Source organism: Ursus americanus, chromosome 22, assembly GCF_024610735.1.
Source record: "Ursus americanus isolate L20-20 chromosome 22, mUrsAme1.1.p, whole genome shotgun sequence".
Classification (NCBI taxonomy): domain Eukaryota; kingdom Metazoa; phylum Chordata; class Mammalia; order Carnivora; family Ursidae; genus Ursus; species Ursus americanus.
Genome location: NC_142148.1, coordinates 29,204,514 through 29,218,424, shown reverse-complemented (window position 1 = coordinate 29,218,424; position 13,911 = coordinate 29,204,514). Strand labels below are relative to the sequence as shown.

Genomic DNA, 13,911 nt, shown 5'->3' with positions numbered 1-13,911 from the left:
TCGGGGGTCGCAGAGTGGGAAGGATGGCGGGTTCCTCAGCTCTGGAACAGCACCTAGAGATGCCCATAACGATTACTGATGCAGGCTTGGAAGCCTAGGGAGAAAGGCGACCTTCAAATGCCCCACTATTCTGAGTCCCGCCTTACGGGCCCTCGAGGACACAGAAGCCAGGGGAGCCTCCTTCCGAGTTGGGGCCCAGGCGGGAGGTGCAAACTCCACAGTTGAAGTTGGGACACGGGCGGGGACTCTTCCAGAAGCTCCTCCTTCCCTCTCCTCTCTCTGGCCCACGCTGGCCCGGGGCCACGTCTGGCCGCCTGGCTGCCTTCATCGCGAGAATTCGCCAGGCCGTGGGTAGGTGTGGGCTAGCCTGTCGCAGCCGCGGGCCCGTTGCACGTGACACAGTGGCGCAACGCCTGTTGGCGGTTCTCTGGCGCCCGCTTATTGGTCGGAAGCGTCCTCGCCCCACCCCCTCGGTCTGCCAATGGGCGGAGGTGGGGGGCGTGCCCGTGAGGCGGGCGGCGGCGGTGGCGGCGCGGGTCTCCCTCCTCATGGTCGGCGTTGAGACCCCGCTGCCGCCGCGACCGCCACGACCGCCGCCGCGGTGGACCCTGCCCGACCGGCCCCGGGTGCGCCCTGCACGGTGAGACTGCTTCTCCTTCCGACATCTTCCGGTTCCGTCCCGCTCGCGGAGATTCCCACCGGTCCTAGGCAGTCGGTAACTGGGACCCCACCGGGCTGGGGCGGCGGCTCCGCTGTGGGGCCCGCACCCGGGAGTGCTCCCTGGCATCTGAGTTGGGGAAATGTCGGCCCGGAAGCCGCGGGTGACCGTTAGGTAGTGGAGCGGGGATGTTTTCCGCGGCGCGCTGTCAGGGGCACGTGTGACACAGTGAGGGCGGGGGCGTAATGGGGTCAGCATCGTCAGCATTCCACCCCCCCCCCCGGGCTATTGTCACCGCCTCGCTGTGTGACCTTGGACAAACAGCCTCTGAGCCTTTCGTGCCTGGACACCTTCAGGGAGGAGGGTGGTGAAGTCGTTGAGTGCGGGCTCCTGAGACTCCTGCGTCAGCAGAGGTGAGGGTGGGGAGGGCACAGGATTATCTCTAAGGGACAGAGCTGCCGCCTAGAAGCCCGGGAGGGGTGTGATGGAGGGAGAGCGTCTAGCTGCATCTGTCTCCCTAGACGATGAGAAAGGGGCGGTGATGGGGCGTCACACCCACGGGGATGGAGGCAGGAGAGGACAGGGTCCTAAACCCGGGCCCCTGATGTCTTTGGGGACTTGGCTAGCACCCCCCCCCCCATCATCGCAGCAGGAGGGGTTTTATTTAGGTTCTGGACCAGGAGCCCTGCTGGACTGAGAAGAGAATCCTTGGGTTGCCTTTCCTCTTGAATCTTGGCATTGGCGAGATGGGCGTAGGGCATTTCTCTTCCCAGGAAGCTGAAGAAGGTCAGGGGCAAGTGCCATCCCCTGGACCTGGCCTGGCCTCTACTTCTTGGGGCCTTCAGGTGACAGGCTCAGGGCAAGACCTGGGTGGGACAGGCAACCTGGAGGCTAGAGGTGTCTAAGGACCCTCTAGCTGGGGGATGGGGGTTTTGAGGAGGGGATGCACTTTTTGGGGAGACACCAGGGTGTGGGATGGTGGGATTGTCTTCCCAATTCATCCCTGCTTGTGAGAAAGAGAACACCATACTTATCGTTGTACTTTTGGCCGGATGGAGGGAGGAGGAAATGGAGTCACATCCAGACAGAGTTGATATGAAACTGCCACAACCAAATCTGACATCCAGTCTTGCCTTTTCAGGCCTTGTTCTAGGTATGCAGTCCCCTCACTATGTGCTCAGTCCTATGTCAGGTTCTGGAGTCAGCAGGTCAGTGTGGTCTCAATGGGAACTCTGTTTACAAGCTTGAGCCTTTTCTTTTCTTTCTTTTTTTTTTTTTTAAGATTTTATTTATTTATTTTGAGAGGCAGAGAGAGAGAGAGGGACAGAGGGAGAGGGAGAAGCAGACTCCCCACTGAGCAGGGAGCCCCATACTGGAGGCTCCATCCCAGGACCCTGAGATCACGACCAGAGCTGAAGGCAGACGCTTAACCGACAGCAGGCGCTTAACTGACTGAGCCACTCAGGTGCCCCTACAAGCTTGAGCTTTAATGAGAGGCTGGATAGTTCTTCCGCTGGACTGAGTGCTTAAGCTCCAGCTGGGGCTGGCCCTGTGGTACCTGGGATCTGGGGGCTGCTTCCAGGGCAGGGAGGTGGTATAGCAGTGCAGCTGTGCATTGGAGGGCAAGGGTGGCATGTTCTGGAGCTCCACTTTGCCAGGGACAGACTGTCTTGGCCCTCCCTCCAGTCTGGAGCCTTGGGCCCTAGCATGGGACAGTCTGGAGTAGCAGCTAGTACCCTGTGGGGCCAGAGTCTTGGGGGCTGAGAACTCTGGGTTTCTGTGTAACTCCATTTGTCCATCTGTTTGCTCACTTGCCATATTCCTGGGCCTCCTCATGCGAGAGGTTCCACAGGACGTGCCTGAGCCCTGCCCTGGGTAGGTTAACCTTGAAGCAGCCTTTCTCTGTAAAGCTGAGAGGGACCTCAGCTCTCTGTCTCCCAGAGAGAAGGTTCCTTCAATTTTCCTGAGAGTACTTAGAGCCAGAGAAGCTCCCCAAGACCCTTGTTCCAGCTTTCCAGCTCTCCCCATCCTGTGACTGTCCATGGTACCACGGGTGACCTGCTGACAGCCCAGCTTAGCTGGGGAGGGGGGTCCTTTTGTTTTTATTGTTGGGGTGGGGGCATTTCTCACAACATAATATACACTCTTCACATCTTCCTGTGGTTGAAGGGGACAGCAGACTCTCAGCAGTCTGCTCTCTGGCAATCCCTGGGGGACCTGGCTGGCCTGGGAGTGGGGGAGGAGAGAGGCAGGAGAAGGGAAGGGGGAGGGCAGCCCCTCAACCCTTGAGCTGTTTTCTGAGAAGCCTGAAGTCCCTGGGCACCTCCCCCCCCCCCCCCGCCCCCGGGCCATTCCTGACTGTTCCAGGATTAGCCCGAAGAGCCTCTTTCCTGGTGCTGCCCTGAAATTGCTGTTGCTTCAAAAAACCAGGCCTTTGGACTTTGCTTTTGCAAAGATGAGGGCGGAGTGGGGAGTGGGTCAGAGCTTCAGGTATCAGCTACACCAAACCCTCAGAGGAAGAGGTCACTGCTTATTCCTGTGTTACAGATGAGGAAACTGAGGCAGAGACTTGCAGTAACTTCCCATGCTGCCTGAATGTGAACCAGGACTGCTGGGCTCTGGAGCCCATGCTCCTGACCATGTCCCTGCTGTCTCTGTGGGGCTGTGCAGCTTGGGCCACATTCAGGACTTGGCTGGCACAGGAGGAGGCCTGGGGTTGCGAAGGGACCTAGCAGTTTCCGTGCGCACAGCTGCAGCAGGGGGAAGTGGATACCCTTTCCTCCCGCCTCTATTGAAGAATCATGTTTAGATGAGAATCTGGCTCCCAGGGGACAGCGATTGACAGGGCTTGCTCCTGAGAAAGAAGGCTTGCTTTTTCCAGCCTCCTCTGGGCCCTTTAAATCACTTGCCTTCCATCTCTGTGTTCTCACTGCCCAAGGGTTATAGGCATGCCTGGATGCCTGCTCTGTTCTGAGCTCTGGGCAATGCCTGAGGTGCTGGTCTTGGCCTCAGTGCACATACCATCTCAAGGGGAGTAACTGATGGTGGCAAGGCCAGAGTAAGGCCCAGTGGGAGGCCTCGAGCTATGAGATGGGGGGAGGGGAGTACCCTCTGGGGCAAGAGTTGGCTAAGAGAGTGGGGTAGGGAGTTCCTCTTTCTGAGAGCTTCCGGTGTAGAGTCACTGGCCTTGACATGTCACATCTACCTAGAGGGCACAGCAAAGGCCCATCCTTGGGTTCCCCTTAGTCTGGTCATTCATTCATTTAACAAATATAAACTGGACACAGCTGCTCCCTGCCAGGTACTGGGCTGGGTACTCGGGGCACAGCATTTGGCAAAAACATAGTCACTGCCCTGGTAAGGTGGGGAACATAAAATGATCCCAGAGGTGGGAAAGGGGATCCTTTTAAAGATTTTTAGGACCATCTTGGGATGGGAGGGGGTGGGAAGGGTTGTACTACCCTAAAAAGTCCTCTGGGGCTGAGACTGAGACTAAGATATGGGGTGGGGGACAGGGGATTGTTCCTGGTCAAAGGGAGGGCCTGGATGAGGCAGGCAAGCAATAGACAGTGGGTTGGTGGGGAAGACAGGGAGGGGGCCCTGCATATACTGGGTCAGAATATTTGGGGAAGGAGTCCCCAGGAGCCTTTGCTCACCAGCTGCTGGTTAAGAGTTTCACCTGTGGCTCCAGAAAGTGTCTTGGGAGCTGGGGGGAGACCTTGTGGACATTGGGCTGTCATTCCCAGAAGGCAGCTAAGGGGCTGCCCTTCTGGGACTGACCCCAGATGGCCCTGACCAGAGATAAGGCAGGGTGTAGTTCCCTTCCCTGCACTCTGGGCCTGGCAGCTAGCTTCCGGGGGGCGGGGGGGCCAGTGCTGGCCTGGGACCTGAGACTCAAGCCTTGCCTTTCCCTGTATCTCCCTAGGCCTCCTGCCTGGGGACTCTTGGTACCTGAGCTGTTTACCCTGCCGGTGAGGTGCTTGGGGCTGGGTGGGCTTCTCTCACACTGGGAAGTAAAAAGGGAGTTGAGAGTCTTGGGGGCTGAGAACTCTGGGTTTCTGTGTAACTCCATTTGTCCATCTGTTTGCTCACTTGCCATGTTCCTGGGCCTCCTCATGCGAGAGGTTCCACAGGACCTGCCTGAGCCCTGCCCTGGGTAGGTTAACCTTGAAGCAGCCTTTCTCTGTAAAGCTGAGAGGGACCTCAGCTCTCTGTCTCCCAGAGAGAAGGTTCCTTCAGTTTTACTGAGAGTACTGAGAGCCAGAGAAGCCCCCCAAGGCCAGTGCAGATTGGTACCTAGGAGACCTCAAGGTCATGTCCTCTGCAGGCCCAGCCCCCAGCTGTGAGGTCCACCGTGTGGTTTCCCTTTCCTTGGATTAGCCAAGGTCATTCATACGTTCCTCACCTCTAAATACTTCACTGCGCATCTCTGAAAAATAAGGACATATGTCTCTATTCCGTACAATTCCATTATCTCATCTAACAAGATTAGCTTTCATTTCTTAATGTCACCGCCTAAGATCCAGTCCCATTCATGTTTCCCAGTTATCCCCCAAACTTTTTTTTAATAGTTTTTAATAATAAATACCCCATTTATTTTTATTCTTGTAGCTGACGTGGTGGAAAAAACCAGGTCAGTTGGCCCATCGAGTACCCTGCCTTCTTGGTCTCTGTGTGTTAATTTAGAGCAGCGGTTGGCAAACTTTTTCTGTAAAGGGCCAGACAGTAAATATTTTAGATTTTGCAGGCCATGTGGTCTCTGTTGTAACTACTCGAAGTAGATTTTCTTTAGTGCAAAAGCAGTTTTAGACACCACGTAAACAAAGGAGCGCGGTTGTGTTCCAATCATATTACAGAAGACAGGCGGCCGCCGCAGGCCGTAGCTCGCCCAGCCCCTATCTCGAACAGCTGCCGCTCCTTTATTTTTCTTGCAGTTTGGGGGCAAAACCAAAATGACGGGTCATTTGTTCCATAGAACGTGCTGCCTTCTGGGTTTGTTTCATGGCTTCCCCAGGGCTTGTCTCCCGTGTTCCACTCACCTCAGCGTTTCCCGCAAGCAGGAAGCTGGAGCTAGGGGCTTCCTTAGACCCAGGTTAGACATTTCAGGTAGGACCCCTCCTCAGCGATGCTGGGGCTTCATGCCACCTCCCCTTGGGAAGCCTCCGTGTGCCAGGCTGTCCCACTGTGAGTGACAGGAAACCACAGCCCTCCACTGCAAACTTTGTCAGTGGCCTGAAGAACGCCATGTGTCCCTGGCACTCGGGCATCTGTGAGCACCTACTTATGTCCACCTTTGCCTTCCAGCTTGAGAAGCTCCTGCCTCCCCGCCTCCAGCTTTTGTTTCTTTGGCAGTTGCAGAATTGCTTAGCATTTGGTTATTCCTTTGTTATTGAATAGCGAGAATTCTGTAAAGAGTTTTCCTTTAACCAGGCGGATGACTTGGTTACGTGAAAGGCTAAGGGGGCAGGCCGAATTATTTCTCTTTATTGCCAATTTTCTTTTCTTTCCTTTTTTTAAGATTTTATTTATTAGAGAGAGAGAGAGAGAGAGCTCCTGCGTGTGGGGGGCGGGGAGGGCAGAGGGGAAGGGAGAGGGACAAGCAGACTCTGCGCTGAACGTGGAGTCTGACTCAGGCCTCAGTCTCACCACCCTGAGATCGCGACCTGAGCAGTAATCAAGAGTTGGATGGCTAACTGACTGCGCCACCGAGACGCCCATCCTTATTGCCAATTTTCAGAGTGAAGAGTTAGGGTATTGCTACTGTCAGTGGTGACAAATGAGGGCTCAGGTTTGTTTATTTTGCTTTCTCTTTTTGTAATCTCTGTGAATGCTCCAATTTTATGTATTCCATCTGTTTTCATCAGTTGCACTCATTATTCTTGATGCTTAGCTGGTCCCAGCTCGGCGCATTAACGGGCAGCCTGCTCGCACAGGCTTCCTGGGGGTGCCTCCCATTGCCCCTGCCCTGAGGCTGCCCTTGGGGAGCTGAGCCATGAGGCTAGCCTGGAGAATCAGGCCAGAGGCCGAACGGGGGCATTCCCCATGGGGCAGCCCCTTCACCTGGCATCTGTTCTGTCTATGGCCCTGAGCCATCACCCGGAGGGAAGCTCCAAGGGCCCATCTTATGGGGGCCCCCATTCTTGCTCTCGTTCAAGCATTCTGCTGACTTAGACCTGGACCCAGCTGCACTGGGTGTGCATCCTGAATAATGGGGCATCTGGCTGCAGGAGGGTACAGCCCTTGGGGTTCCCAGCATGAGAAGTGGCCTCTGAAAAGTGCCAGTGATATCCCTTCCTTTCCAGGCTGTCCTTCGAGCCAGCCTCAGGTGGGTTGGGAACAAGAGTCCTGTACCGACGCCCTGGCACCCAGAAGCTGCAGCTGAGCACATGCTGGCGAGGCTCTGGGTCAGTAGGGCATCAGGGAGGGGTAAGGGCTCTTGGGGAACATGTAGAGGAGGGGGCAGAAGCCCCCCTTGCTAGAAGGTACAGGCATCCCTTGGCTGTTGAGAGCAGCAGGGGGTTGGGTCTTAGCGTCTTCCCTAAAGGGAGGTCTCTGCTTTCCTCCAGCCATGGGCCCTTGGCTGGCCCTGACTGCTGCCCTCCCGACTCCCCACCCTTCAGGCTCCTGCTGGTGTCCCTGGAGCATGGGAGGCTGCTGCGCTTGAGCGGCGGTGTCTGGCAGGAGCTGCGTGTCTTACCCCGTGGCAGGGAGGGCATCCATGGCTGCGGCAAACAAGGGTGAGTGCCTTCCTGGCTGGGCAGGGTTTGCACGAGTCTTCTAGTACGCCCTGCGGGAGGGGTGTTGTTGCATGTGGGGCCTGCACTGGCTCTGTGTGTGTGTGTGTGCGTGTGAATTACATTACATCACTGTAATTATACCAGTGTTTGTGCTGGGTCCCAGGCCCTAGCAGGGAACCAGAGGACTCCTGCTGGCTCCTTGGTGTGCTGGTTTATGGAGGTGTGTGCCCTCTTGTCCCCATGTCCCAGCCTCCCTATTCCACTGTGGGGGCTGGGGGCATTAGAGCCTTGGGGTGAGCACTGAAGCTGACGAGGTAGGTAGGGCCACAGGAGGCCACAGAAGGGAATTTCGGTTTCATTAAGGGTCCAGAAAGGCTCATAGAGGGTTTTAGGTAAGGGAGGCCAGGGAAAATTTGAGGGTCAGTTCTGGGGGGCTCAGCAGGGGATGTGGAAGTGTTAGGCTGCTCCCTCCTGCCTCCCCAGGCCAGGCCTGGCCCAGCCCCTCCCACCAAAAGACTCTGGGCAGAGATCTTGGGAGGCCTAAGGGCTGTGGCTGTGGGCCAGAGAGGATTGGGGTCCTGCTCCGGGCAAGATGCGCCTCCCGCAGCCCAGGCCCTCACCCCAGCTCCAGCTGCTCTGCCTATCTCAACTCCCTGCCTCCAGGCCTTGGAGAACCTGACCCAGCCAGGGCCAGCTGAGGGCCCTGTCTGTGTGTGTGTGAGGGGGCTGGTTAAGTAGAGGGGGGTAGGGAGTCTTTGGGAGGGTCTGAGAGGCTCCCCTGGGTACTTCCATCTTTCTTGCTGGTGATCAGAGATGAGGTTTAGAGCCTTTTCTGGGGGGGCTCAGTGTGGTTTTTGGCCCCCTTTGTTTCTCCTACCTCCAGAAAGTTCCCATGGAGCCTGCTCCAGTCCCTGCCCCCCTCCTCTCTCAGGTTGGGGTCATCAGGACGGGCAGGCAGGGGCCTTGGCACTGCACTGACAGACCTGGAACCCAGGGCCTGGGGCTGAGTCTGCACTGTCTGGGGCTTGCTCACAGTCTGGAGGACTGTCTCCTTATCTCTGTCATCTGCCTCATCTCCTCTAAGTAAGGGGTCATACTAGCGAATCCCTGGCACACCCGTTCTCAGGGTGCTTATATTTTGTGGGAGGACTGGGCAGGTAGGGGGCCTTAAGCCTCATGACCCCTAGTATCCAGTAGGATGTGGCCTAGCCCTGAAAGGAGCCCAGCCAGTGGGTGTTGAGTGATATCAAGGGCAGTTGTAGGGAGTGGGGTGGGGGCATGGGGTGACATGGGGAGTTGTTTCCTGGGGGCAGAGAAAGCCAGCAGCCCCTGGAGCCCTCTCCTACTCTCTTCCTAGGCAACAAGCCCAGAGTCCGGAGTATCCGCTTTGCAGCAGGCCATGATGCAGAAGGCTCCCAGAGCCACGTCCACTTTGACGAGAAGCTGCATGACTCTGTGGTCATGGTCACCCAGGAGAGTGACAGCAGCTTTCTGGTCAAGGTACGTGCACACATCCCCCCATCATCCGCCTTACTCCCTCTGCCTCCTGCCTGGCCTTGCCTGGCTTCCTGGGCCTGTCTGTTCCGTTTCCTCTACGCTGGCTTCCGAGGCACATTTTTGTCCCTCCCTGGGCCTTGGTTTCCCTGTCTGTAAAGTGGGAGGTAGCGAGATCGCAATGAAATGAGTGCCTTTAGAATGTTACTCAAACAAGTAGAACCGAGCTGCTGTTATCAGCATCACCCCGACAACAGCAATGGAAGGTGGTGTCAAGGCCAGAGGTGCCCTAGGCCCGGGTTCAGGTCCAGGTCTGCTATTCTGGCACTGTGACCTAGGGCAGGTCATCTCCGTTTCCTCTTCTCTGAAATGAAGACAATTCACACCCCACAGAGTTGGTGTAAGAATGAGATGAAAGAATGTATGTGTGTCACGCAGGTGTGAGGCTAATTTTGCTGATAACAAGGTGTGACTCTCATTACCCTTCTTTGCTAAACCTCTGGCTGCTTTAGGCTCTCTGCACTATTAGTGTTTACTTATCACCCCATGTTTTCTGCTGGGTGGAGCGCCCACCTCTGCGTGGTCACACCTCACACACCCTCCAGCATGGCTTCTCCAATGGCTGGGGCACTGCCAGATCCCACATCCACTTGGGAGGGGCAGGAGGAAGTATCTGGAGGGGACAGACTGGTGGGGAAACAGGGAATGAGGCCCTTAGGTTGAACAGTAAGCCAGGGCTCCGGAGTTGAGCAGGAATGCCCCAGCAGGGGGAGGGCATCTGGTCCATCGAGACCTCCCCAAGGAGGGGCCCAGAGTCGTTATTTCTGCCCAACTGTAAAATCCTTGCTCTTTTCGTACAGCTGACCACTTCCTCCAGGGAATTAACGGAATGAACCAAAACTTTAAAGAATAGCTGCCTCTCCCCCTACCTCTCCATTGCAAAATCCATTGACATCCATTCAGGATAATTTGGAAGCTAGAGAAAACTATAAAGAAATTTAAAAGCACAATCATGCTATCCAGACACAACCATAGTTAATATTTTGATGTGTGTCATTTCAGCTTTTTTTTTTTTTTTGCTTCATTTCCAAAAAACAAAAAGCTGGTATCACAGCAGACACACTGTTTTTTGCTTGCTTGTGTTGTGAACCGTCTCCTGTCTATATCGGTAAATAATTTGCCCTGAGATTTTCCAACTGCCTGATGTTCCATTAAATGTATCATCATTGATTTAGCCGGTTCCCTATCCTGGTATTATGAAAGTTTCTATTTTTTACTGTTATATATAGGGCAGCGATGAGTGTTTTTTGCGCATCTCTGAGATTTCCCCTGGAAAATTCTGCAGTTGGTGCAGCTGGGCCACAGGGTCACCATTGGCAGGATAGCCAGGAAGCCCTCTTGAGGAGTGTGTCCTCCACCTGCAGAGTGTGGGAGCCCCACGGACTGACCTTTATCATGTGACGTGTCTGTCCCACTGAAGAGCTAACTGCTTCGTGCAGCCAGTCCTAACAAGCCTCAGGGGCAGGACTGTCCGGCCCTTGCAGGTGTGAGCACACCAGTGTGTGTGCACGTGAGTTGGTACAGCACGCACCTCCGCGCCTCTCGGACCACACCCTAAGCTGGCTTCCGAGGCACATCTTTGTCCCTCCCTGGGCCTTGGTTTCCCTGTCTGTAAAGTGGGAGGTGGCGAGATTGCAATGAAATGAGTGCCTTTAGAATGTTACTCAAACAAGTGGAACCGAGCTGCTGTTATCAGTGTCGCCCCGACAATAGCTGCTGCTGCCCGTTCAGCAGCCTCCCCAGCTTGTGTCCCTTCACACAGTGGGACTTACCAAGGTTGGCATCTGTTCCGGGGGGCACTGGTTGCCACTCATTATGTACGAACCACAGAAATGGCTCGGGCCAGGAGTTGGGGCTTTGGGCACACTGAGCCTTTGAGTGGGCGGGCAGCCAGGCACGTTCAGGTGCCAGCAGGGTTCACTGGCTGGTGCCGGTGGGCCAGCTCTAGACCGACACCGCTGGTCAAGTGTCTGTTTTTCTAATTCTGTCTCCTTCATCCTGTGCGATCTGTGTTGCCCATTGTCTCCACATGAGTGACCAGAGGACCAGTGTTCCTGACCCCAGGCTAGTGGCTCTGGGCAGGTGCTGGCAGGGGTGGGAGAGGTGAATGGCCTGTCTTGTGGGACTTTGAGCTTTCCCTTGTGGACAATGGCAGGTGCTTGCTATGTGCCATGTGTGGCAGGAGTGGCCAAGAGGCCTCTGGAGAGCTTTACCCTGGTCACACTGTGTGGTCTTCAGCCAGCCATTGTCTGGCTTCCATTTCCTTGTCTATAAAATGGGCCACCATTTACTGTGGGGACCATGAAACTGATGCCAAGTAGCAAGCTGAGGGGATGAGGTCCTCAGGCAAAGGGCCTGGAGCCACTGGGCTTGGGGTGCGGACAAGCTGGAGTGCTGGAGGGAGTTAGACACCCCCCCCCCGCCGGGATCCCTAAAGCAGCGGGTGCAGGGGCCCACAGGATCCTAGGTGGCAGGAGCTGCCAGGCCCTGGGGGGGGCTGGGTGTGAAGGTGCTTCCCTCTCTCCCCCCATCTTCCTGCTACAGGTTGGCTTCCTGAAGATCCTGCACAGGTACGAGATTACCTTCACTCTGCCCCCAGTGCTCAGGCTGAGCAGGGACGTCCGAGAAGCACCAGTCCCCAGCCTACACCTCAAGCTCCTCAGCGTCACATCCATCCCAGAAGGTGTGTCCCTTGCTCAGGGTGCTGGAGGCCTGCCCTCCTCCAGCAGGGCCTGGATGTGAGTGGGAGTGAGAGCATGGGGTGCTTCCTCCCCTCCCCCCTTCCAGGGTGGATGGGCAATTCAGCAGTTGGGGGACATGAGGCTCCTTTATGGGCTTGCAGTGTGGCTTTCTGGCAGGTCCCCTAGCCCAGGCCTTGCTCCTGGGCGGAGGTCCGTGGGCTCACTCTGTTGGCCCGGGCCTGTGCGTCACCTGAGAGTTCCCTCAGTGAGGAGCTGGCTCTGGGCCACCAGCTCTCCCTCCTGCCTGCCCCTTAAGACAAATCTGCCAGAGCTCCAGGAATCCTGGGCAGCTACCTCCTAGCACCCGCCAGTGACAGGCTTTGGACTTGGGGCTGCTTCTCCCTCCCCTGCCAGCTTTAGGCCCTCCCCTGCCCCCCCCACCCAGAGGCTAGGGTGTCAGTTTCATAGTACGCTGACACCCCAGCTTCAGTTTCACGTCCCCCTACTTCCTCTTCATGACCTTGCCCTTAAGTGGATTGGGCGAGCTCCCTCAGGCCTTTCCCTCTTGCCACCTGATCTGCTGAGGGGTTGCCCTGTCCCTCTTCCCCATCAGCCTCTCTCCCTGCCTGCCTTTTTGGGGAATCAGCGGGCCTTCCTCCTGGAAACCTGAGTTTGACCCTTGGAGCCCTCATGGGGTTGTCCACAGTCTGGAGGCACGTAGAGCTCAGTGAAGAGTGGGAAGTTTCCAAGGCCTGTTTGCCCAGCCCTTGGGGGGATAGTCCTGGGCCATCCTTCGTCCTTTGGAGGAGGTGGCCAGTCCTGGTGGCAGGTTGAGGCCAGTGAGTGGTGGGTGGGGTGGGGTGGGAGAGACCACGGAGGTGCTGATGACCTGGGCAGGTTACAGCGTCAAGTGTGAGTACTCAGCGCACAAGGAGGGCGTCCTCAAGGAGGAGATGCTGCTAGCCTGTGAAGGGGGCACCGGCACCTGCGTGCGAGTGACAGTGCAGGCGCGTGTCATGGGTGAGCATGCGAGCCTTGGGTCTGGCTAGAGGGGGGAGGTGTCAGCTGGGCTGCAAGGGGTTTCTGCCCTCCCTGTCTGAAAAAGGGGTCCTTGCCCTGGCCCGGGGTTCCCAGGTGCCTTTCTCCCCACCTCCCTAGCAGACCCCAGAGGGAAGGTGGACGGGGGTGTGTGTGGGGGTGTCTCCTAAGCGTGGCTGGGCCCAGGGGCTAGCCTGGCCTCCTGATTTGTCACCTGCCTTGCAGACCGACACCACGGCACACCCATGCTGCTTGATGGGGTCAAGTGCGTGGGTGCTGAGCTAGAATACGACTCAGAGCACAGCGACTGGCACGGCTTTGACTGAGGCCTGCGGCCCTGCGCGCCTTGGGGCCCCACAGCCTTAACCCCCACCTCATCTCCCCGAATGCTGTGTGATGGTGTGGCTCCCTCACCCCTCCCTGGGGTGGGGGTGGGGGTGGGGTGTCCAGGGGCCTCTCACCTCTGCCTTCATTGTGCCGCCTCCCTGCCTCTCCTGCGCCCTCCTCTCCCACTTCCTCCTCTCCGTGTGCCTCAGCCTCCTGCTGGAAGAAATGGGTTGAGCTCCCAGGGAGGCTATCTGAGGAGGGGAGGGGGAGGCCTGGGGTGGGTTCTGCCCTCCCCCCACCCCAAGCCATAGGGGCTCTAGCCAGGGCTTGGGAGAGGAGGGAGCTGGCTCTGTGACGACATCGTTGTCACTCCCATTACTGCTGCTGCTGTCTGGCTTTTGCCGTCCTGTGCCCCCTCCCTCCTTCTTACTGCTGTTTGCGCTCAGTAGGAGGGAGGCACAGTCCCCAAGCCCTAACCCCCAGGTCTGTGTTACTTGGTTTTTAAAGGACTGGTTGGGATAAAACCCTAAAGAAATAAAACTTTCAGTGGATACCAGAGGCCAGCCAGTGTTTGTTCTCCAGGGCTCTGAGATCGCCCAATCCTCCGCAGATGGGCTAAGGAACACTTTGGGCTGTATCATTCTTTCAGGAGGCGAGAGCACTCCATGGTATTCTAGCACCTAGCCCTCAAAAAAGTATGCACGCTTGGTATTTTAGGCCTGGGAATAGTTGACTAGAGTTTGGATGGGGAGGGAGGCCAGAGAGAAGTCTTAGGGAGTGAGTTGTTTGGGGTGTTTGACAGAGAGAGAGCAGCACCTCCTTCTGGTCAGTTCCCAGCTCTGCGCAGAGCCGAAAGCACTCTCCCTTTTTTGAACCCAGCCCCCCTCCACTACTCTATTGGGGTCTCCTCTTGTGA

The 13,911-nt window shown here is 56.7% G+C and overlaps 1 protein-coding gene across 3 annotated transcripts; it reads left to right on the top strand.

Annotated features, from left to right (window-relative positions):
• Positions 1–482: 482 nt before the first annotated feature.
• ADISSP (adipose secreted signaling protein) lies at positions 483–13,551 on the top strand. 3 transcript variants are annotated; one of them, XM_045808347.2, is made up of 6 exons: positions 483–640; positions 7,225–7,395; positions 8,753–8,895; positions 11,494–11,632; positions 12,528–12,650; positions 12,894–13,551. In XM_045808347.2, the coding sequence occupies exons 2-6, from the start codon at positions 7,377–7,379 to the stop codon at positions 12,992–12,994; spliced, it is 525 nt and encodes a 174-aa protein (XP_045664303.1). In that variant the 5' UTR covers positions 483–640; positions 7,225–7,376; the 3' UTR covers positions 12,995–13,551. The 3 variants fall into 3 exon arrangements, with proteins under 3 accessions (XP_045664303.1, XP_045664299.1, XP_045664310.1); XM_045808343.2 differs by having other exon boundaries at positions 484–640; positions 7,279–7,395; XM_045808354.2 differs by lacking the exon at positions 483–640 and adding an exon at positions 973–1,071 and having other exon boundaries at positions 7,279–7,395.
• Positions 13,552–13,911: the final 360 nt, after the last annotated feature.